The 26,352-nt window shown below is 43.6% G+C and overlaps 1 protein-coding gene across 1 annotated transcript; it reads right to left on the reverse strand.

The window, feature by feature from the left end:
• Window positions 1–227: 227 nt before the first annotated feature.
• LOC121873249 (protein unzipped-like) lies at window positions 228–25,967 on the reverse strand. Its single transcript, XM_042376661.1, has 2 exons — window positions 25,640–25,967; window positions 228–2,388 (listed from the first exon to the last, which is right to left on the reverse strand). Exons 1-2 carry the CDS (start codon window positions 25,660–25,662, stop codon window positions 933–935), a joined length of 1,479 nt encoding a protein of 492 aa, XP_042232595.1. The 5' UTR covers window positions 25,663–25,967; the 3' UTR covers window positions 228–932.
• Window positions 25,968–26,352: the final 385 nt, after the last annotated feature.

Here is a 26,352-nt window from a genome sequence, read left to right on the forward strand (position 1 = left end):
GCTACGTTTTTGAGAGGAATATTCACCTTTGTGTCATCCAGTTAGGTGGGGATAAATCAATCATAACGCCACCAGGGGCCAGGTAGGATATACTGTACTACACCCCGTGGTGCTGTTATCTACAACAAACAGTGGCGGGTAATATTTTACATCAGTAACCTCGTAGAACAGTTCCCCATACAAGAACATTACCTGTGTATTGTTCACCTCCCGTAAAGTTTTTTTCGTCAGAGGATAACTACAGGTGCGAATATGTCACATATCTTCGTGAGGTAATCTGTAGACCTGGTGCTGGGCCTCACAACAATTGTCATCAACAGGAAGTGGGTTATTAGTGGTCTGTCACCTGTGTGATGCCTCTATGCTATTTGTGTCATCTGCTTCCAGCCCAAATACCAGCTGTGTGATCCACCTGCTGTGTGATCCACCTGCTGTGTGATCCACCTGCTGTGTGATCCACCTGCTGTGTGATCCCACCAGCTGTGTGATCCACCTGCTGTGTGATCCACCAGCTGTGTGATACATCAGCTGTGTGATCCACCAGCTGTGTGATTACATCTTGATCCCCCCCCCCCCACACACACATACAACATAACATAGAATCAGTACACTCAAAACACCCAGTTGGAAGACCTCAGTAATAATATACAGGACTGGTTGAATTCCCTTCTTAGGAATTCAAGAACCAAAATTATATATAATCTCTACACTCGTCACATTATTCATCCCCCCAAAAATAAACAGTACATCTTCACTTTACTAAACTTAAGGCTAATAACTATACAAGGGTTGGTGTGGGGGCTGACTATTACTACAAGGGTTGGTGTGGGGGCTGCCTATCACTACAAGGGTTGGTGTGGGGGCTGACTATCACTACAAGGGTTGGTGTGGGGGCTGACTATCACTACAAGGGTTGGTGTGGGGGCTGACTATCACACGATGGGGAAGGTAGAGTAGTACCGGAGGATGAGAGTTGTGAAGATGGACGCTAGGGCAGAAAGAACGCGATCAGCTGGTCTGTTGGTAACCGCCTGGCTATTGTCATCCTCGGCAGTATCCACAACATTCCGCTCCATCTCTTCTGACTCGGAATCCTTCGACAGTGACTCGAACTCCGGGTGCCATGCCACGTCGAGTTCTGGTTCTGTTGGGTTCTCTGTGGTGGGTTCAGGAGAGGGTTCTTCTGTGGTGGTCGTGGGTGGTTCTGTAGTTGTAGTCGTCGTCGTTGGAGGGGGTGTGGTAGTAGTTGTCGTGGTTGTAGTTGTCGTGGTGGTTGTTGTGGTAGTGGTTGTGGTGAGCTGGTAGACGAGCTCAGTCACCTCAGGTATGTCGATATCGGTACCATTACTTATGTCGTAGTAACGCCTGTACACAGCAGCGACGCCCACCAGCGCCTCGTGGGTGTGGAAGGACACGATGTTGCGGGTCTGGCTGGTGCCATCTTCATAGTGGGCGGTCAGAGAGCCACTGTAAGGAGCCTCGTAGTGCCTCACTGTCCCCTCCAGATCCACCTCGACGCCTACACCTGGAGGAAGTGTGTGCACGAGCGTGACGTAATCAACACGCGCGATGTTGTTGTTGATGCCCCACATGAGGGACAAAGGTTTGTCTGATGAGGGCATGGCGATGGGCGGTTCCTCTGGGCTGGTGATAATGGCCCTTAGAGCCGTGATTGTACCCTTGACTCGCCCCCAGTACTGCTTCTCCCGCGCCTCATACACAATCTCCTCCTCTATCTCCGCCGTGTCCTCCCCAGGATTCTCCAGAAGGAAGGACTTTAGTAAGAAGTTGTTTTCCTCGATCGTCTGGCGGGATTCATCAAGAACGATGCTGCCGAGGGAGTAGCTGACGGGCTCCTCCTCCACCACAATGTACGCCTTCTCCACACGTAAGATAGAGTCACCGTCCAACAGGAAGGCTCGGCGATCCCTGCGTCCCGGCCCCACGTGCCCCACCATCAGGGCAGAGTTGGGGCTCGAGTCTACCGGAGCGACGGCCAGCATCATTTCTGGAGACAATATGGAGTTATGGGGCTTGGCTGTGTACTTATCCCATGGCGTCAGGTGCATCCTCGCAGATCCATTCAGTGAAACAAGGACGTCGAACCTCTCCAATTTGTGTTGTTTCTTCAAAAAGGGGACGACACAGATACCATCTTCACCGAGTGAGCCGGGGATGTGCGTGCCCCGGTGTCTGCCCCGACACCAGTGGGGCCCCGTGGGGCTACTGTTGCTGATGGGGACGGCGTGCTCGGGTAGCTTTGGTGTGGCTGTGACCCAGGCGAGGGTGGAAGAGGTCACGGAGGGGCTGCCACCAGGTCGAAACAGCCTTACCATGTCAACCGCGCCCTCGCACACCCCACACGCTGCTGCCGCCACCAACATCAACCTGCAACACACAAAACACGGTTAGACACAAACACACATTAACTGCACTGTTAAATGGTCAAATTAAGGACAGTTCAATAGAGAAACAACATTAATAAGTGATTGTAACATAAATCCCTCTTCTATTAACTCCCGCGACAACGGCCTGAGGTTGAATTGGGCCAAAAACATAAAAGTTGAATTTTTTGTGACCTTTGACCCCTGTTGACTGGTGTGGCCTCTATTAAAGCATTATTTTCCAACTTTATTCTCATATAATTTTGGGGTCCTTCTGTACTTTATTCTCTCATTTTCTCGTTTGTTTCATTTTTATTCGCAGTTTCCTGTTTTCTCTTTTCCTGTACTTATATTTCCGCCTATTTCATCCCGTTTCATTTCTCCCCAACACTTCCATTGCGTCTTCCTCTCTTTAACTCCTCATTCCTTCTTCATTTATTACATCACTCATCACCCATCGTCCCCGAGGGAAAGATGACGAATTAAATTTGCCGAATGAAGAACCCTAACCCCTGCCCCCCACACCGCCTCCCACTTAATTCTTTCACCGCCTTCGGGAGGGTAACCCGACAGCGAGGTCGTCACGAAGGATCCCGAGATGATTTAAAGCCAACAGCAAGGTTAGGTTAGGTTAGCGTTAAGAAGGTTAACCTTCAGGTGAAATAAGCTGGGGTGACTAATCTTCAGGTGATCCGGCAGGAATTACCTTTGGGTGGTTCTCCCATTAGTCGGCCTCCAACATCGGTCATTAGGAGGCTGAAGGTGAGGGAGTTCCGGTAAGGTGACGCCAGGTATGTCCCTCATCTGTCATCCTCACCTGGCCCTAGTCACCCCACCACACACCCCAGTACCCCCCTCCCCCTCCCTTACCCCACCCCCCAGTAACACCCATTTTGGTATTTATGTAATAGTTGAGATTAAAGTTCATGAAGCGAGGTGGATGATGGAGGACATGACAGGTGGATGAAGATGGTGGCGGAGGACAAATGAGGTGGATGATGGTGGAGGATATGGCAGATGGAGTGTGTGTGTGTGTGTGTGTGTGTGTGTGTGTGTGTTTACGTTCATGCACAGCTGGGTATTTAAGGGTCCCATAAAGTAACGGGGGAGAAGAGGGGCAGAGGGAGGGGGGGAAGAAGGGGCAGAGGGGGGAGAGAAGGAAGAAGACGAGGGAGGGGAGGAGAGAGAAAAGGCAATGTCACTAACGCCCGTGCCATCAAAACAATGCCAGGACGAGCAAACAACAACTATCGCTTCCTTTTAACACCACAATTACGAAGGCTATACTAGACGAACGTTCGCCCGCCTTATGCCTGCAGTGGAAGGCGACAGGAACAGACAGGCGAGGATAATCAGGTTTACAACATCATAGGACCTCTGGTTAGTCCTTCCTGTGACTCATGTTTCTGAAATATTCGTACAATATCTTTTAATTCTTGTAACTGAGGAAATCTGGATGCATTACACGGCTGACTTGAGATAGGATACGAAGATAAAGGCGAAAATAACACCAATATTTAACATTCACTCTTGTGTGCCTAAACGTGTTCTACCATCTCCACGAAAAGAAAAAAAAAGACGACACAGGAATCTTTTGAGAGTCTGGCCCATGGGTCGTAAATCTAAACAGCTTTCGGGAAAGACAAAAAAACCCGGCATAAATTTTTCTGTTATTACATTCCATACTGGCGAGAAGCGGGACACGAGGTGGTGTGTGTACTCTGCTCTGGGGAGATATAGATCTGTGAGGAGTGGTGGCCCCGTGTCTGTTTCCTCCGGTCGCATAAACATCTTGGTTGTCACAGTGTGCTCGGTCTGGGCTGCGTGAATGCCTCGTGTTAAATACTGGATTAGTACTGTCGTAATATCCGGTGAACTAAGAGAGAGAGAGAGAGAGAGAGAGAGAGAGAGAGAGAGAGAGAGAGAGAGAGAGAGAGAGAGAGACAGATAAATGGACTTATGATTATTATTAATATTGGTACATGCAGAATTTGGTATCTTCAATGTAGATGCATTACAAGTTGCAAGTCATGATGAGTTGTGGTTTTTTGGGGGGGCGCAATAAATGGCAGGTCTTGTTGCTGTCGAAGATCAGAGTTGACCTAACGTAACCTAACTTAACTTAACCTAACCTTACCATACCATCATTACTACCACCAATACCACTTAACAACCCACCACCACAAAAACCACACCAGATGTCCACCACAACCACCACAAACCACCAGCAGATGCCCACCACCACCAATATACCACACTGGGTCCTGGACACCCGCACTGCCAACAACTTTACGCTTTACTCCACAATTATGACGTGTTGGCTCATAAACCACCACCCCCACACCTACCTCCCTTCCCCTCCCCTCCCCCCATTTCAGGGTCCCCACGCGGTGATGGCGATGGCACAGATGCAGAGTGTGTGTGTGTGTGTGTGTGTGTGTGTGTGTGTGTGTGTGGAAGGAGCATTATTAACAGTTTGTGGGCTACTGCGTAATATCGTCGGTAAGAATAGTAATTTACGTGTAGATGAAGTGAAGATTAGACACCCCCAGCTAATTTCACCTGAGGTTCAACCACTCTTACGCTACCTGAGGTTAGGTTAGGTTAGGTTAGGTTAGGTTAAATTTGATGTAGAGCCTAGTGTACCTGTAGGAGCCTAGTGTACCTGTAGGAGCCTAATGTACCTGTAGGAGCCCCGTGTACCTGTAGGAGCCTAGTGTACCTGTAGGAGCCTAATGTACCTGTAGGAGCCCCGTGTACCTGTAGGAGCCCCGTGTACCTGCAGTGACGTATCTAAGTATAGCTGTGACGCCTCCCTGGGCAGCACCTCGTCGTTATTACCTGCCTTACTATATATAACTGAGGCTACTCCTCCTCCTCCTCCTCCTCCCGTACCTGTGACCTTGGCCAAACCTCAGCGAACTTGACCTTTAACCTCCTGATGGCCACCATAATCTATAAATTTATTCTCTACCTAAGAAAGTTCTGAAGGGGAAGTTAAATTGAAATGTTCCTCTAAATAGAAATGACCTTAATCTAAACTGTACTTAAAATTAATCTGGTGTAAATCTAAACCAAACCTAATCTAACCCCCACTCGCCTCACCCATTCCAACCCCCACTCGCCTCACCCACTGCAACCCCCACTCGCCTCACCCACTGCAACCCCCACTAGCCTCACCCACTCCAACCCCCACTCCCTCCTGCCACAGCCGCCGGATGTTACAGCCAAGAGACGGATGAGGCAATCCAAAGCGCGTGACAACATCCACCCTACTTGGCCTCTGTTGCCACTTCTCCTTCCCCCTCCACCACCCTCCTGCGCATACCCCCCCCCCCTGCGCATAACCCCCCTCCTGCAGTATCCCTCATCCCGGCAGAACATCATTATTATTATCTTGTGTCAGTAATATTCCCATTACCAGGAATATGGTGGTGATAGATCGTGGTAGAGATAGATGGTGATAATGACGCTAGCGACATACTGTTTTAGTGGGAAAGGCGGTAGTGTATGATGGCGATAGACGGTGATAGCGATAGATAGCGATAACAATTGACTACAGACGGTGATAGCGATAGATGGTGATAAACGGCGATAAACAAGACAAAGTCAGACGTCGTGTGCTGGTAGATGGGCTCCCAAGCTATGCGAGGAAGAAGGGAGTACGTGCCTAGCCTTAAGCAAGTGACGGTTGGCGCCTTGGTTGATCCTGTACTCTCAAAATCTCCTACGTTAAATTCCTTCCCTTAACTCAGAGGACGAAGAGAACGTATCTTATTACTTCAATCTTCGTGGTGCTAATTTACCGCCATTACTTAGGTTAAGATACGTGCCTATTGTATTACTGGTCTAGGAATGAACAGTCTATTTTATTATCTTTTATCTATTATTTTCTAGCTGTAATTATGTTTCGTTTCTTTCTTTAACATAACATCACAGAAATCTCGTTATAGTTGTATAATAAACATTGTAATTTATCACGGCTCAGTACGTCAAGTATCATTGCTTATATTTGTACAGATATATTTAAATACCTGTCTGTCTGTCTGTCTGTGGTGATATTATTGAAAAGTAATTCCCAAGAAAAATAAACTGAAGAAATTGCTTTGACACAACTCACCCAGCGGCCGACGTTACCAATTAGTGAATATTTGTTATCCCGGCAGCCACGAGTCGGCCACATTCCTCAACAACAACAGTCTCCAGGATACAGTCACGGGGGGTTGACGATGGTCCTGTCTGTATGGTACAATTATCCTCAGTCCCTAGTTATGTTGTCTCTCAAGTTCAATGACTTTAATATTTATTCACCATGAAATTTATAAGAACACAATAAATACTTTCGGCTCCAAGGTGAACAGAAATATAAATGTCAGAGAAATATTAACTGAGACAATTGCATCTAATGGGAGTTAATAGAGAGATAAGACTTTTAAAGTACATGAATTGACCCCAGATATGCCTCCCCCTCGTGAGAGAACTTCGAGATTTGGGTGATTGAAGCTGTAACGACCGATGGTGTCACCGGAAGGTTAAAATTATAAGTTTTGGTTCCATAGATAACTTGAGAAAAATGGGAAAATGTATTAAGTTACTTCCCTTGACACATCCCCACCTCCACCCCTCACCCCACCTCCTCCCTCACCACCCCCTCTCCTCACCTTCTCCCCTCACCCCCACCTCCTCCCTCCCCCACCTTCCCCCTCACCCCCTCCTCCCTTCACCCCCACCTCCTCTCCCCACTCTCACCCCCACCTCCTCCCCTCACCCCCACCTCCTCCCCTCACCCCCTCCATAATTTCCGTGACGTTAATTTCTACGTTAATGAAGTTGCTGTGTACCGCCTAAACCTGTGTCGGCTTTCACCCCTAAATCGACCCCTGCCTTCATCAACGTGTTTATACCTCTCACTGCTTATTGCCTGACAGTGACACCTCGATATTATCCTACTGGAATTGAAATTGAAATCGAAACAGTTTATTTAGCCTCAGTAATACAGATACAATGTGAACAACAACGATGTTGACATGGCTGAACATTTCCCGTGCTAGAGTTCAATTAGTGGTACCTGAGAAATAGTGTGTATTTATATCAAGAAAATTACCTGGGGGTTAGGTTAGGGTGGTTAATCTCAAGGAGAAATAAGCTAGGGAATAGTCTTCAAAGTATATAATAATTTTCTTAATACAAAACTCACATTCACTCACAGGTGTTGATGATGATGGGAAAGGTGTTCGGATACATCAACTACACCAAAACTTTCTTCACGTTATCTTAGTTAAAAAAAAGAAGTAAAGTTTCCTTTATAAGTCGTATCTTACTGCTGACTGACTATACATACCCTGGAGCCAAGCGTACCTGTTGGTGATGGTGGAGGGGCCTGTGACCCTGATGTAGGTGGTGGTAAAGGCCTCTCTCTCCGCCCACATCTACTCTGGGCTCGCCTACACGCTGGCGCCCACACGGGGCGTTGAGTCTAGCAGTATCAAACGTATATAATGACGTATGTGAAGACGCTTACAGTATGTGTCCAAGGACTGTTTGTGATAAATTATCCCTTCCTTCCCTCTCTTCCTCCTTCCTTACTTTCTCTCCCTTCCTTCTTCCGCCCATACAATACCGCTTTCCTTCCCTCACTACTTTACTGTTGCCATTTCTAATTAATTATGTCAAAAGTTACTACGTAGGTTAAGTCTCAATTATTTTCACCTTGAATAAACTCCACCTAACCTGAGTCACTCGTACCAAAGCTTATACGGAAAGGTAACACTATGTTCTCCCGTACATATGCTGTTACAATGTATATAGTTTCGTGGTAACTTTATTCTGCTGTGTAAGTAAAACAAACGATGTCCAGGAAAGTCGCAGCAGCAGCACCGCCACCAGCACCACCACCACCAGCAGCACCAGCAGCAGCAGCAGCAGCAGCAACTTATGCACCAGCAGCAGCATAGCACCAGCAGCAGCATGCAGCAGCAGCAGCACCGCCACCAGCACCACCACCACCAGCAGCACCAGCACCACCACCACCAGCACCACCACCAGCAGCACCACCACCACCAGCAGCACCACCACCACCAGCAGCACCACCACCAGCAGCAGCAGCAATAGCGTGAATTATTATATGTGATAAAAACATTAAACTTTGCTAACACTAAAGCTGATAAATGTCCACAATACATCAACATGAGACACAGTAACGAGTAGGAACATCAAACATCCACTGGGGTCGTCGCTCCATGCCAATCACTCACGGATTAAAAGCTTCCTAGTGTTGGTTCAGTCAAATCCACACTTTTTTATCCGTCCACATTAGTGAGGATCGAGTGAAACTTCCGGGTTCGTGAATCACTAATGGCACCGAACAACAACCTGAGTTGATTGTGTGTACCATAAAGTTGTATTGTATTGTTGAGTGCTGCGGCCACGTGGAAACGGCGCTCGCCTCCTGTCCTTAGCAGTAAGGAAAGCTGGTTTGCACGCGGGACACTGCCATTCCAACCCAGCTGTGAACTTACAGCTGGGAATGTGAAGGCAGCACAGGCCCCCACTGCCTTCTTGTTTGCCGAAGGCTTAGCCACCAACCCTGGCAGGTGATGAGTACTGGCGGGGGCACGACACATCATTGTCTTACTCTCACCTCCCCCTTACAACCAACGCCAGAAGAACACAGATACTGAGTCGATTAAAAATCCTAATATTAAGACACATTACAGTATGGAAGACACACGGGGGAGTTAAATGAGTATGGCTCTTGATGATGACACACGTTGATAATGTTGTTTGGATACAAGTGAGATATGTGTGTGTGTGTGTGTGTGTGTGTGTGTGTATCTGCATTCTAACACACTAACACACACATACACACCCATCCCCCTCACAGCCCCCCTCCCACCCTACACGACCGTCAGTACAGCTTCAACCATAACAAATGTCAATATCAAGCTGCCCAGATGATAGCGGGGGGAGCGGGAGCCGTAATGAGGCTAGCCCACCTATCATTACCACCAGCACGGTGATTAAACCAACCCTCCCTCCCCCACCTACCTCACTCTCCCCTCCCTCCCTTCCCCAACCACCTACTTCAAGCTGACTTCACCAAGCATCAGACTGACTGTAAACATCATCTAGAGCTTGTCAGGCCGCACCTCGATTATGCGGTTCAGTTCTGGTGCCCTTATTATAGAATGGATATCAATTCACTAGAGTCGGTGCAGCGAAGAATGACGAAAATGATTCCGGGACTTAGAAACCTTCCATATCAAGAGAGATTAAAGAAACTAAACTTGTATTCCCTAGAAAGACGAAGAGTGCGGGGTGATATGATAGAAGTATTTAAGTGGGTGAAAGGAATCAATAAAGGAGATATAGCTAAAGTTCTTATAATATCCGAGCAGGATAGGACTCGCAGCAACGGATTTAAGTTGGATAAGTTTAGGTTTAGGAGGGAGATAGGAAGGAACTGGTTCACAAATAGGATGGTGGACGAGTGGAACAAGCTTAGCAACTTTGTAGTAAGTGCTGAGACGCTGGAAAGTTTTAAAAGGAGGCTAGATAGATTCATGGACGTTAGAGAGTGGTAGTAACTCTCGACAGGAGCTGCCATGCACAGGTCAACCGGCCTATTGTAAACAGCCAATCATCAATGACCTAGATATTATAAACATCCAATCATCAATGACTGAGACATTGTAAACATCCAATCATCAATGACCTAGATATTATAAACATCCAATCATCAATGACTTAGACATTGTAAACAGCCAATCATCAATGACCTAGAAAACCATAACTGATGTGTGAAAACAAAACAATGGGGCTGAAAAAAATACACTCAATTCTGAAAAGTCCTGTGCCTTAAGTAATACCAAATACCAGACCTTAGTATTATTTGGTATTTGTCTCCATTATTTTAATCAGTCTCTACCATACCAACAAGTACCTATACCTGTCACATCGAGGTATCTACTGGGTGTCTCGCCGTTTATCATCAAGGTGGTAAAAAGATCACATGGTAATATTATTTTTTGATCTAATCTGTTTCTATATTTTTTTGGGCTAAATAAACTGTTTCAATATCAACGAACGCAAATTTTTTTTCAGTCTTCTATGTGTGTGTGTGTGTGTGTGTGTGTGTGTGTTTGTTTGTTTCTGGTATTTATTATGCCAGTAGTCTTGTTGCTAATTAGCTTTGACCTGTTAATGTCACCTTTCACTATCACCCTTTACTGTCACCCTTTACCGTCACCCTTTACTGTCACCCTTTACTATCACCCTTTACTATCACCCTTTACTATCAGCCTTCACTATCAGCCTTCACTATCACCCTCCACTTACACTCATCACTATCACCCACCACTATGACTCCTCACTATCACCTTTCATCCATCCCCTTCTGCAGGTGAATTAGTTCAGAAGATTGCGTGTTGTAACCCCGTCAGCGCTGCCCAGAGGGCGGCGCCGTCTAGCTTAGGAGGAAGGGGGGGGGAGGGTGGTATATGGGTAGTGGGTCCACAGAAGACTTGATCATAGAATTATGTCTTAACGGGAACGAACCATTGAGTACTGCCACACTTGAGTACACTGTGGCTTGTTCGTCTTTAAAATCAGACATAATTCAGGGATGGCTTCTCTGGCTGAGGCGCTGCCGCTTTTTATGTAAATTTAAAAGAATTTATTTCCTTATTTTCCGGCCGGATTTCAACACTATGCATTAAAACCAAGAACACAAACAACTATCAAGGTTACAATCCTAAGTGAACCTTTACCCGACTAAGTAATGGTATGTAAATAACTTCACAATCTAGGAAAATCTTTAACTAAATGTAATGAAGGAAAAGACTTAAGGGTTTTCCTCCACACCTCCGTACTAATAAGCTACACGTTACCTTCATCTATTCATAAGATACAGCTACCTGACGTGGCCAAGGCAATTAATTTATCAATGATTGATAGTTTGTTGTGCAGAACCTGATCTTAGCTAATGGTGGAGGGAGGTTCACCTGTCAGATGTGACGCCAGGTGTTCGTCACACTACAACTCGTCTGTAGCAGGTAATCCAAGTTCAAACTCAGTGAAACCTAACCCGGGAAACACACTCTATCTCCTACACAGTGTCCATAACTTATACTCTACCGTATCTGTAATATAGTGAACTGAATAATGTATAACAGTATTACAACAGGAACACAAATGTACCTGTCAAAACAACTAATAAAGAAATTTGTCAAACGGATTTAGTGGAAACAAATGACTTGCATCGTAAATATCACCAATTTTTAGAAACATGTTCGGTTTAGCATGTGTTTAAAATACTGCAGTACTGGATATCACAAGTTTATTTAATTAAGTAAGTGATGATCTTTATAGTACAGTAACGGATCTCGCCAGTGCAAAATATGGCTTAAAAATCTCAAGAAATTCTAGATAAGATGTTAACTTCAGTGATAAGAACCATTTTGTTTTTATAACAAGCAAAATTTTAAAAAGAAAAACGTAAATTATCGCAAATATCTAAACACATCGTAAAAAAAAAAGAAAATACGACGTTATCAGATTATTCCGACACAAGGAAGGAAAAACAATTATCAAAGGTTAATAAACAAAGAAAACAAAAAATAACAAGTGAAAAAAGTAAATTTAAAAATCATTCTTGTGAAAACTAAACACGAGAAAGAGACACACGCCACGTTAGGTTAAGTTGGGTCAATTAGTCGAATCACACAAAGGAGGTTAATTTACGTAGATAAACTTAAAACACTATATAATAAGTAAACAAAAGCTCAACAATACCATGGAAGGAAAAGGAAAACTAATACTTAAAGCTAAAATAAACAAGACAGCTATGTGATTTATTCCTGTGATTTAATAACCCAGAAATGTTACATAAACCCGAGAAAAAATCCTTCAGCGAAATAAAACAGGAAGAGGAAAAACAGAGTCCAAACACATTCAACCCCGCCCCCCCCCATACTCAAGAACAGGTCCCAGCTAACAACAACTACAACAAGAGCTCAATAACCTTAATAACAGGAAAGTCATTGTCACAACCCGCCACTACAAATGACAATAACAAGGCCATCACAATGTCATTCCTCTACACCATCACCAAAACAAACCAACAGTGAAACACCCTTATAACGGGAAGGGAGGGGGGGGAGGGGAGGGGGGGGGGAGGGGGGATTTTTTGCGACGTCACCCGGAACACATTGAGTCTTACGCAACACCCCCTCAAGGTCTCAGCTCAGTCACTTGTTTACAAACACTGTCACTGCGGATGTATTTCCTAGGTCACTTCCCATGCTCGATTCATGTGTCACGTCAGCACTGAGTATTTACACACTTGAGTAAGGCTGTAAATTATATAAAATGATACTTATATAACATGGTGTTCTCACTAGCGGGGTCCTATAGGGCATGTGCGTAGTAACCCTGGCGTCATTATTCATGTATGACCCCTCTTAACAGAAGTGGACCAATCACAGTGGGAGTTGAGGTACCCCAAAGATAACTTTCACCTCGCTCGTCTTTCTCCTCTGTTCGTGTAATACATATTTGATCAAGTCATATTCGCGTCCCGAAAACTTGTCCTGTCTGATACACGACCATGTTACATAAGAGTGGCGGCCCGCCCTCTGCCTGTGAGTCAGCTTAAAGTGTTTACCAATACTGTACCTTGTATAAGAAACCAATCCCAGAACAGTTTGATAACAGTCTTCACTGTTATGTTTCCCGTCTCTGGTCGCGTCATCAAAACACATACTATCGTTCAACAGATATTGGCGAGAAGAACAGCACATTATAATCGTCTCCCGAATAAGACTCCCAGAGAGTACTCGAGAGAGCACCAGACAACGCCTAGTGGGTCACACCGGCACCATGTGTTGTCGCCTGACCTCAATAGCTGCCCGGAAGAGCCTGACAACGGAGCCACTAAGAAAAGGTAAACATCAAATGGCGAGTAAAGATGTGTGCACTGCGGCCTATGATGGCGAGTCACAAAGGGATGGAACATGAAGAAGGACTGGAGGGAGGGACGAAGGAGGTCACAAAGAAGGATTTGTAGGAGTGAAAAGATGGAGACAGCTTCGATGGATTTTAAAAGCCACTTAATCTAAATTATAAATATGATGTGTGTGTGTGTGTGTAAACATCCTGGGGATAATAGTGGAAATTGTCTCAACAAATTGCTGTCAGCTTGGTGTGTGACGTTACGCCCCTTCTTGGACCAAGTTCAATGGTAGAGTAATGCCACAAGTTGCTGATTTTCACAACTCCACTGGCAAAATGAACGCTATTACATGTTATCAGTAAGAGACAATTAACTCAACCCGGAAGTTCACATGTTGTTCATCATAGCGACGACCTCAAAGTCTAAACAACACTTGGTCGAGTGTAAATTAATGCGTTAGGGAATGTTCAGAGTAAAATATCACATGTAGGTGAATAAATAAGCCAATATAAAAAATAATTATCTCGCGGCAGGATAACTATCTAATTTACGGCTTCTTTTTTTTGTAAACGAAGCAAACTAAGATGTGCTTAAAACATCAGTGGTGCCATACCCAACAACACGACCAGAGTACACCTTTATATAGGTCAGGTCATGTGTAAATAACTTCCTTGTTGTAATGCATCAGCCAGGCCATAATATTTTAAGTATTCTCAACTTCAGGACGAGACTAAAACAGACTAGTAACGAGTGGACCTTAACAGATTAGCATATTAAACACTAGTATGTTATCTCCGGCCATATTAAACTAAGGGTTACTAACCAGCAGACCGAAGAGAAACTTGTTTATACGACTTATACTCAACCTGAATATTTATTTCACTGCAGAAGACCAACACCGCGAATAGAGTTACATAGAAGCCGCGTCACCCACAAGACTACGACCCAGAAACACACCCACCAGCCCCACCACACTAAGTCACGCAAAAACTGACAACAAAAAAACACACACAGAAACACACCAGGAGAAACCCCGCCTAAGCCCCGGTACAAACAAACCGACGCTGAGCTGTGTGATGGCAACATGTCCCCTCCCTCCTCTTGGGTTGGGTTACGTTCTGAATTTAAAGGAAACATCTCTTAAACCCTAATTTTTTTTCCTAGGATGAGAGATACAGCACACGAAGATATTAAAGTTTAAAATCTACTCTGTATTCTCGTTTTTATGTGATTCCCACAAACCATGGCGAAAGCTTTTGATCATTATCCAAATTTATTGTACAGTCTTTGTGTCTTTGTACTATATATCATCATTACGGTGACTGTCTGTATGATTCTTCGGTAGCAGAGCACTCGGTTAATATCCAAAGCAAAGCAACATCAGTGCCAAGTGTGACTAATACCTTGAAATCAGTCTAAACAGTGACACATGTGCTGGCGACCCTTACCGAGTCTAGTGTGACAGATGTGCGCTAATGATCCCCAAGTACCAGATAAACCTAACGGAACAAAGCAACAAACTGAGACACAAATGCGTCAAGTGAACGCACCCGGCCTGTTGTTTGGAATGCTGATGGGAAGCAACGCGGCAAATGGTTGGCCACCCCAACCTATCCTTGACCTCAATTCTCAACGTTTCCGCTGCCAACTACTGACACGAGGTCTCAGTGTTTCAGTACCAGGAACGGTTTTCAAACTTAGTAAATATTTAGCTCCTCTTCATTATGGATTTAGGTGTTTCAAAATATCGCCTCACAGATCCAAGAGACGCACATTCTACAACATTTTTAAGGATAAAACAATTCTAAACCGTCAACAACACTAGCCAACTCATACCCCGCACCCTGAGAATATTCTTCACACCACACGTGCACGTTCTCAGCATGCAACACCTGTACTACGAGTCTCATCAGTACCATCTTTGCCACTATCGTCTCCACTTCCTGGTGCGGCCATGAGGTGAATTGGCACCTCACCTAGCCGGCACTGCAAGCACCCACGCACACAACACCACAACCCACTTGGGAGATAAACAATACACTGTAGAAGAGGCGATAATATAGATTTAGAGTGGGAGTAGTAGGGAGGCCAATCACTAACAATAATCTACATGTAGCCTGAGGTGAACTAGGTTACGTAGTGTGGGTGACAGGCACGACTGACAACAACGATTAAAGAAAAAAAGTGGATGAGGTGAGGATAGTTAGCCAGTGTAACCGTAAAGTGACAAGAAAAGCCATTGTAGGTGAGAGAACGAGGAGAGCTCTAAGCATACACAGAGCACAGGAGGGTGGGCCATGTAGCAGCACAAGAGAGTGAGCCAGGACACAATAGTAAGTAGACCCTAGTCAGCGGGAAGTGAGGAAGAGACAACACGTAAAGTCGTGTGTGGGAGGGCAGGAGGGGAGGAGCCTGGTGACAGTGGGGCAAGGCTGTTTAGGGCAGCCTTACATAACCTACCCGCAATGGATGCAAGCCAAGGTAAATAACTCTAGCAGCTGAGATGGGGGTCTCCTCCCTCCACTTGAGTCTACAGTACTAACGTAACACCCCTCCCCCCACCCCGTCTCCTCCCATCCCACCCCACACCCTGCTTCCCTCTCGCCCCATCCCCCACACCCTGCTTCCCTCTAACTCCATCCCACACCACCCCGCGAGATCCCTCCCCCCACCAGGTAGTAATAATAGCAGGTGCCTCACTCAGCAAGCGCGAATATCCTCAAGCGATAAACTGTTGTATGATTGGGCCAACCCGGAATGACGTCATCCTGACTTCACAGAGGTAAACTTGGGTATAAATATAGCCACTAGGAAGCTTCAACCACCGTAGTGCTTGGAGGAATTGCTTATTGTTTTATTGGTGCATCTCACTCACGTCATTGTGGGTATATGTGTGAGAGTATACAAACTTAGGGAGTGTGATTAAAAAAAAAGTTACTTGGAGATACTATCATATACAGTATTTCCACTGGGTTTCGTTTTCCACCTTAAATATTACACAGTACCGTGTCTCCCACTGTCACGTCTCTCCCTTGAGTGTTTCTTCAGTCGTTTCCTTCCCTTTAATATTACTCAGTGGGCGCACTAAGCCTAACACCCCCTGCCAGGGTCACTGTCAACCATAACACACCAACAAAGGAGGAGGAGGAGGACCCCTGCACTACACCACATGTTGACGTCACTCCAACATCTGAGGGAAGCGCCTTAAGGTATTCAGATGACCAGTTTATGGTGTTCATAAATCAGGCCAATAAGCCGAGGTTAACAATACAAACTGTACACTAAGTCCTGACGTAATCATGGCCCAACCCTTTATCAAGTGGTACATATACGATGTTGTTGCTCGTATCCAAATAAAAGCTTTATTGTTGGGTAGTAAATACGCTTAACATCAACAAATACAAATTAAGTGAGTTACTCTCTTCCAATAGCTGGCCACAGTTGGCATCTCGATGGTGGGTTGTTGTGAAGCTGCATCTGTCCCTCTATTGGTAAACTTTGTAACTCATCTTCCAAACCTCTGTTCATTCACCTATGACGTGACCTTCTTAAAGCAAGTCTTCCACCTATTGAAATAACTCTTAGACAATTCTATTTTTTTTTCATACAAGGCCTGACCGTGATGGGGGCATCTCTGCGTGACTGAAGCTATATGTTAAAAAAAAGTAGCAGACACGTTTGTTGACGATGCCATCTGACATTGTGAAGAGCCTTTTCAACTCGTTCACCAAAGAGCAAGACCCGGACATCGTCACTACTCGTACACGCCACTATTCACTTGGCACGGGACTCGTCCAGTTTTCCCCAGACGCTATCAACCTGAAATGTTTAAGTTTTATTTCATAAACATTATTTTCTTCAAATTACGTTTTTCTACGACATTTTGACGGATCAAAATTAATATGAAGTTTAACACATTAGAATCCAAAGGAATATACAAGTTACACGGGAAGGACTTGGCCAAAATAACTGCCAGGCTCATGGACGGTGCAAGTATTGACACATGAGGAATGGTGACTCATCCACACAACTCATACAGGTGAATACTAAACAGGCTGGTAGTGGGTGGCAGGGCCCCTCCTCTTTGTATACACCTGTATGATCCAGACGTAATGTACAGCACCCATCGACAAAACAGTATGACACACAGTATACTGTACACAGGCACTGGTCGCACAGCGTTCTATAATTCTTCTCTTCGTTTGATTCAGGGATGTTAGTATGAATTGAAAGTCAGACATTATTAACAACGTAAATAGCATGTGTACTGTATATAGTGAGTGGCTAGGAGCACGGGGCAACAATCGGCTAATACCAGAACACACACACACACACACACACACACACACGAACAATAAACAAAATTTATGATGAAAAACAAAACGTCTGATAAACCAACACAAGTGGTACATTGTTCTTTATATCTATAAATAATTAATGTAATTTATTCGTAGGCTATATATGTAACGCGGCTTTAAGAAAAATGGTTTCTCAATACGCAGTGAAGTATAGTGATAACTTCCACCATAAAAACCTTCCAGCGGCCCAGCTTAAACAAGGAAACATTAAACATGATATCAATAGTGAACCTGAGACGGTAATACATCACTAGGGTCCCAACCCTCGTGGGAAGCCTGTTATACAAGATCCACCTGCGGTCTACCACCCCAAAGGTAGGCTAGTTATTACACTCACACACACACGTAGGCTAACTTTGCTATACGCATGACCAAGTGTATTAGTTACACCTCTGGCTGAGTATATTACGTGTGGCTATACTCTACACCTGTGGCCAGAGTCGCTACACATACAACGGGTTTAGTTAACTACATTTCCACCTGAGTAGAATTATCACAATCCAGGTCAGGTGAATTAGTCTACTCCCATGGCTATTCATGCCTCTAACACACCCACATGGCAGATAATGACCAGCGCTTACAGCATCAGGTTCGGGGAAATCTAAATGCATCACTCGACATAGACGCGGTGTGTCGGCTTTAAATAGACGGAGTAATGTTGCCTTGTGAGAGGGGCTTGCCGAGAGTCGTGTTCTCCTCCTTCCCTAATCCTGAAACGCCCTTGGTAATGAGACATAATGTTTAGCCTCGACGGGAGGTAACGTTAAGGGAACCTGGCTGAGGAATAGGGGGACCTTATGGAATCCAAGGTTGGAAGATATGGAGAATTTGAGCCAATATTATGGGCGCCAGGGAGGATCTAAGCCCTAGGAGAATATGATGGTTTCAGGGAGAATCTACGGGAAAACTGATAGAATCTCAGGTTACGGGATGAAGGTGATGGACGAGGGAGAGTTTGTTATGTGGAGACTTGGGGAGGAAACTTTACCACACAATTTAATGTTTATAGTTCTATACAAACTGTACCTCTGAGGTCCTAAGGTTATTATCACCGAAGCGGACGGACTCTGTAACCTTCCAGATGGTCGGCCCTGTGACAGAGGTCCAGTAAATAGAAAGGCCAAAAATCGGGAAAGCTAAAAAATTCATAATCCATTTTTTCTGCTCTACCTTATATAAAAAGTCTTCAAATGTCTCTTCTTGTACTTTTTGTTATGTCTTTTTAAGTAAATAAAAAGCTTAATAAAATTTAACTTTAGGCTGTAACATTAGGTAAATTTGAAACGTAAAGTATGATATTAATTACAACACAGCCCTGACCACATTAACTACCAGAACATCAACTGTAACCATTAGCGGCTGAGATGACCACGAGGCAGTCAAGTTATCGTCCAAATCTTCCTCGGGGTAGATTAGGACTGTGTGTGTGTGTGTGTGTGTGCGCGAAAATATAGTAGTGTTAACGTCTAATGCTGCGAGTAAATAAAATGCGACTAAAAAAAAAAGTGGAAATAATCATCAGGACGCTACGTGCTAAAAATTTTTGGACACCAGTAACTGAAAAACTACAGTACTTCATTTAAAAAAATACCCCAAAATATTAAACTACAATAAATTCAAAGGAAACAATTAACACCACTGACGTTAAAATGTTATTAAACGCGTAACTAGGGAATTAATTATACTAAACCATCACAATTAATAATCGCGAGTCATATAACTAATCGACACCACAGGAGGAAGCACATCATCAACGTGGCGCTACTGAACACCTCAAGCTCTCTCGCTCCTCGGCATCACACGAGATGGGCGACCTTGGCATAGTCTTGAGGTCCATCTTGCGGTTAACACTAAACTCGAGCTGTACGTGAGTCCATTGTGAGCCATGTGTAAAGAGCCACCTCACCCTAGCAACACTAATTGGCTTGTGGCGCATCAAGAAGACTTTAGGCTATGTTGTCACCTACTCTCTCTCTCTCTCTCTCTCTCTCTCTCTCTCTCTCTCTACTGTTCTTTACATTTGTTTGACTTAAGACCACATCGATTTGATTTTTGTCTTTACCGATTAATTATGAAAATCATCTACAAGGTTTATAAGGTTTAATACCACAGTTACAGTATTATTGTTCTCCCGACTCAAGCAGATCAAAGACATTTTCTGAGAGGTATGTTGGCCGCACCTAATGACACGTTACAGATTTATCTCTATTCGATAGTTGCTTTTTTCTGTTGTGGTAATTTTCAAGATTTGTGGTGGAAGACAAAGTAACGAGATGCCAAACACAGACGCTGGCTGGTGTGTACATTAGGGAATTTTGAATGCTATTTTTAACTTGAGCCATCGTCTAGGTCCTAGGGCAACTGACAGCTTACCGTAACTGACAGTTTACCGTAACTGACAGTTTACCGTATCTCGCCTCCTCTACTTGTGATACCTACGTTATGTTAAGCAAACCACGTGCAGGCCGTAACTACCTTTCAAGCTCACTCCAGGAACTGTATGTGGGACCCAAAAATTGGTTTCGTATGTATAAAACACAGAACTTTAAAATAAACAGAAAATTTAATAAGAAATTAATGAATATAGGGAAATCTCCTGTTTAAACGCGGCTAGTTTGTCACTCAGCTCGATGGGTAACTGTGAGTATTTATATTTAACGAACTATGAAAAATAAACATTAAATTTAATATCTTCAGTTCAATATTCCGTTTTCCCAATGAACAATTCTACTTAAATACGAGAAACGAAAGTGTAAAAGAAATCCACATATTCCAATCCAGTTTTTATTCATCCATTCATTCATTCATTCACAGACATATGAACCCCGTATCCTTTCACCCCTAGACTACGAATTTATGAATGGTGTTGTAACTTTAATCGTTCATTCAGGACCAATCAGTGTTGGATTTTTCCCACAAGTCTACAACATCAACCCGACCCAACGCTGCAACCTAACCCGTCCACTGCCTCAGATTCTGCCAAGGTCGGTGATTGCTGCCAAAATTGCTCCTGGCTATAGTGTGTGTCTCAACTGGCTGTGGTACGGTAACTCTCTATCTGGTCTACGATATTGGTACGTTATTTCGACATAATGGTCTGTTATTTATGGTATTGATGTTAAATTATATGGTATTTTGTTACTCGGATATAAATATGTGTCTTTAGGATAATGTATGGCAATTGTGGATAGTATAAGGTTGGATGTTTGACTATAGCTGTACAGTGTATAGATAGAAATCGTATTTAGTGCACTGTACAGACTAAAAGGTACTAGTTTGAATTGATTCCGGGGATATAATGGTACTTTAGAATGACAGAATGATATTGTATTAATTAGTAAAATACTTCATCCCCACGAACGCAGTACATCGAAAAAAAATTGTCCGATAAACAAAAAAAGTACATACAGAAATCTACTTACATGAAATTGTAAAAAAAAAAATATATATAAAATAAATAAAACTTCGGCATTTTGTAATACACACAATCCACATGAGGAGTTTTGTGCCCGGGCTCTTTGATGGGTAGCCGAACCCTGGCAGGTCACTGAGCAAAGTTTATGTGGAGCCAAACTATGTAACCTTATGAATACTTTTAGTAACGTTAGAAAAAAAGTGGACTTGTGAGGCTAATCCAATGAAATCCTCGAAAAATGCTGAGGAATTTTCTTTTTTTCTGCGATTAGGACGAGTCTTTATGATGAGGGAGACGCCTCAACCACTGGGTCACACGGCCTTGTTTATGGTTCAGCAGGCAGCCCAGGATTAGTCCTTTCAAAAGATGGTTTCTCGTTATTTCTTATTATATAGTTTTCTCTTTCTTCTTCTTCTTCTAAAACATACAAGTGTAAAAGAATCTACTTTGTATCGACGAAGACAAGTATTTTGCTATGTATCCAGTAGTTATTTCTAATTCTATTGTCACAGCCGGTCCAGCTAGCTCAGTACTGTACAGGAGTAGCCGGAGAAAACCTGTCATGTTCGGCAGGTGGCACAACACTCTCCTCTCATCCAACCCAGGAAGTGAAGGAACCCCAGAATCCCTTGGTGAAACACAGGTGCGTCACCGATACTTTACGCTTACCTGACACCTGTGTGTTTACCTCCACTACCTTAGAAGTCTAACTGTCAAGTCAGGTGAAACTGTAAATGTCACCAAACAGTTGTTGACCTTGGTTAATGTACAAATAAAGCAAGAGACTTAATGTATTAGTTTCTTGCCGTCAGCGGTGGTGTACCTCTCCCCACACATCTTCAACTTCACCACCTCCCTGACCCTGACATTGCCTCATGTAGTAGTTGTAGGTCACTGCTGGTCGACTGTGCTGACAGTTATGAGTGTGTGCCAGGCTTCATTTTAACTAGCGTTGCTCTTAGCGTCTACTTAATAAAATAGTTACTACGTTAAATGTTATGCGAAATTTAATATTTAAGTTGACAGGATCAGATCTTCAATGTTTTAAAAAATTCACCCTCGGAAGTGGATACTTTGTACACTACTGGTTTTAATTAACACAATGTCGGTGGTTGATTCATCTAATGTCAATACTGTACTCGAATTTTTGCGTCAGCCAAGGAAGCTCAGTTGGCATCAGACATTGTTTATATTGTTCATCAATTTACTTATAAATTTATTGTTTGTTGTATTACAAATTAGTCTCCAATCACGGATAAATTTCCCCATTCACTTGGTTACCCTCCCTCTCTGCTGAATAAAATCGTTTCGCTTAAGCCAAATAAAATATTAAAAGTGGCGTCTGGTAGTGAAGGGGTTAGTGGAGGTGGTAGTAAACATCACACACCATCATCACACCTGAATAAACCTTGTGTAAACAGTGTCCATAGTTGACACTCTTGGCTCTACCTGCATCAGGGGTCTTGGCCAACACCTCTTTATGAATACAAAAAATTGTATCACTGTAAGAGTCAAGGTTATGAACCACCATAAGAAGAAAACTTAACTATTACATCATTATCACCCAAGTGCCAATAACAAGTTTGTGATGATAACCAGGAAGAAACTCTACCTGCCTCCACCCTGGGGTCTGGGCTCTACCTCTTCTGCATCTTGGGGTCTGGGCTCTACCTCCCTCTGTATCTTGGGGTCTGGGTTCTACCTGCCTCCACCCTGGAGTCTGGGCTCTACCTCCCTCTACCTTGGGGTCTGGGTTCTACCTCCCTCTGTATCTTGGGGTCTGGGTTCTACCTGCCTCCACCCTGGGGTCTGGGTTCTACCTCCCTCTACCTTGGGGTCTGGGCTCTACCTCCCTCTGTATCTTGGGGTCTGGGTTCTACCTGCCTCCACCCTGGGGTCTGGGCTCTACCTCCCTCGACCTTGGGGTCTGGCCTCAACCTCCAGTACCCCACAGTGCCACACACCAACTGGATAAACAAAGAACGTGTTTTGACCTGTGCCAAGAAAACAGCGAGAAGTCGACTAACGTCTCAAATACGGTACAGTACCTAAGATTCATAAGGCAAGTAGACAGAAGACGAGCGAACGTTCGTCTGGCGTAATATCAGTATGCGTGTCTTCACAGGGCAGATGAACGCCAGGTGCTGTTGGTTGCTACTGCAGACGTTGTCTTTTTGTTCAGTACCAAGACATATAACCTCACTAATTCCTGAGTAAATGTGGCGGCTTGACTTTAGATAAAAACAAACACGCTTTCACAGCACTGCTCACCCCACTTTCTATTTTACTTTCACCATTCTCTCTCTCCTCCCGCTTCTCCACGGAGATTTCCTCGTTTATCCTCTTGATTTGAGAAATTTATTTTAGTTTTTTATTTTCCCTTAGAATATCCGCTCCCTTATTAGAGACACCCAGCCGATCACTTTCCTCACATTTTTCACCTACTACCATTTTTATCTCATCACATGACACTGTTGTGGACTGTGTCATGACACTTGTGGACTCTCATGATGTTGAAGTCTCTGTCATGACATCTTTTATTGCCTGTGTCGTGATATCGTTAAGGTCTATTCCATGGTCTTTGTGTTTTGTCATGAAACTAATGTGGTCGTCTTGTGATCCACTTTTGTTAATTGTGTGTACTGAGGAACTTATGATTCATCTCATAGTGACTGACAAAGGAATTTGTGTTTCATAATGTAAAGTATCTTTCTGCAGCTGTCAGTACAACACACACACAATAATGACACCTTAAACAGTCCTAATGTGACAGAAGTTCCTGTAACAGATACTTCAACTGACCTGATCAATCTACGTAGCGTCACTTAACTGTAAAATTCTACGGTGTTTAACTGCCAAGACGCACAAACTTGCATCGTTCCTTTTAAAGAGACATCAGCTGGATACACTTCTCGCTGACCACATTCTTCCTCTCCTGTCCTAAACCTAACACAATAATCTTCCATTTTTTCAGTCTAGATAGAACTTGGATAATCACATGTTTGGTTAGGCTTAGCTTAAACTTGACTAGGCTTGGTTATCTGCTGTCGGAAGGCCTGAAGGTGTGTGACTGGTGGAGGTGTTACCAGTTATTTAACCTGTTGCGTAGAGGATGTATACAAGCTCAAGTGACTGGAGAATCAACTGCATGAACACTTCTCACTCTGACCACTGTGTTCCGTACATGAATGAATTACAATACATGCCACCTTAGTTAACACCCACGTCTTCATCTTTACTTTTTTCATAAATAATACAGAGGTCTACTGCTAAGTCATCAACACAACCATAAAAAAAAAAAATCTTACGTGTTTGTTTCATTATGTACTTTTATTATTTTTCTCGATATAACTAACAAATTATAATGATAACTTAAATTACAATGATAACTATAACAGTATTTACGTTATCACCGCGTTTCAGCCACTAAGGTCTTTAAGCATGTACTGTTAGGTTAGGTACAGATTCCATTAAAGTTAAGTTATGTATGGTACAGATTCCGTTAAAGTTAGGTTCGCTATAGATTCCGTTAACGTTATACCTGTATCATTAATTGAAGACCTCAGGTATTATACTCGTGTTGTTGTTGTGGCGATATTTTCAGACTAAATAAAAATAGATTAAGGTATTTTTATCTCGTTATATGTGTAACCCCAAACCACACGTGGAGCATAAACATAAATATACCTAAATATCGTGTAAGCGGGGTACTGGCGGCACAAGCTCTTCCTGGTACTTAACTTCTCTAATCATTTAAGATTTTTTGGGGGGTTGAAATGAGGAAATCCATTTTAGTCTCTCTTACGGGAAGTGGGAGACAGGAAACTGGTGTGTGTGTGTGTGTGTGTGTGTGTGTGTGTGTGTGTGTGTGTGTGTGTGTGTGTCCCTAAGACGTTAAAATAAATAATTACATAACTGTGATCAAAGCAACCACTAGTAGACGAAATCTCGGCTTAAAAACTCGCACATTAAATACCCATATCCGGCATACGCACACACACCACACCACAACACTGATTTCTCTCTCTCTCTCTCTCTCTCTCTCTCTCTCTCTCTCTCTCTCTCTCTCTCTCTCTCCTGTCACTCATCAAACATTAGATCTACTTCCCAACTCTACACACTCTCGTGCTTGTTTTAACACAGCGCCTACGTATAGTTCCGTTACAGCCTCGCATATCCCTTCACCTCATGCACTAATATTATAGACGCTTCACCCTCACTATAGCTTCTGTCCCTCTGTGGTACAGGTGTGCTGCCCTCCCACTTGTAACACCTTGTTTAACTCCTTCATTTTATCAGCCTAATTTTAAGTTTCCTCAAAATATAACATACACGATTATCTGTGCTTTCTGGTAACGCATAGAAGAGTATTTTCTGTTTTATAACGAAGGAGTTGAAACAAAATTCGTGTTAGGTGACTTTTTTTTAACCAAACTAGACTGATTTCTGTTGGATGAGTAAAATATAGGTGACACCATGTTAAGAATACCTTGACTAAACAAACACATATCTTGATTGTAAAGTATCTTACCTTAAAGCAAGATTAATTCTCATCTTGGCAACACTGTGGCTACTCTTGTAATTCACACAATAGTCCAAAAGTGTAATAATTCAAGTATTTATTAGTCACTAGAAATATATATCAGTGATGATTAGCGTTCTCGGTTGACACGAAACACCTTTAGGCTAATCACATTGAGGACACCTGTCGCATGAATCACTATCTCACCATACACGTGTACTGTCACTAATAAGATGTCCGCTGTAAGTTTCTAGATAACGTATTATGGTTTCCTTAGTGAGAGAGATATAACACAAGCGCTCACCAACACGACCGACACACGTGGTTGGCTGAGTAGTACTGGGTGGTTGTATATGACGACCACAACCAAGAGTTACCAACTAGTCCGCGAGTCCCGCCCGCATTTGCAAAGAAAACGGAGTGTTGTCGTCGGGAGAACTGAACTATCTCGGAGTGATTGTACTCTTTCAATCATGATCTGATAATGTCACACAGAGACTGAAGTGGGCTGGTGTGTCAGTCGAACATCACATCTGTCACAAGTTCAGTGGAAAGCTTCGAGATGTGTGAGTGATACCTCGACCAATACATACTGAACCATTAACCGTCCGAATCCTAATTTACTAACTAAGATTATAAACCTTATTACTGAACCTCATGCCAGAAATAACAACCCTAAGTTCAGTAATAATGATTAACCATTTAACTTAATTACAGTAATT

Source organism: Homarus americanus, unplaced genomic scaffold (genome assembly GCF_018991925.1).
Source record: "Homarus americanus isolate GMGI-L3 unplaced genomic scaffold, GMGI_Hamer_2.0 scaffold32929, whole genome shotgun sequence".
Taxonomy (NCBI): domain Eukaryota; kingdom Metazoa; phylum Arthropoda; class Malacostraca; order Decapoda; family Nephropidae; genus Homarus; species Homarus americanus.

What these genes read in the sequence shown, in the direction of transcription:
- LOC121873249 (XM_042376661.1), bottom strand. Translation starts at nt 25,662, where the DNA reads ATGAGAATTAATCTTGCTTTAAG. An exon ending in AGAATTAATCTTGCTTTAAG is followed by an intron (nt 2,389 to 25,639) that starts GTAAGATACTTT and finishes TGTGTGTTGCAG; the next exon opens with GTTGATGTTGGTGGCGGCAG.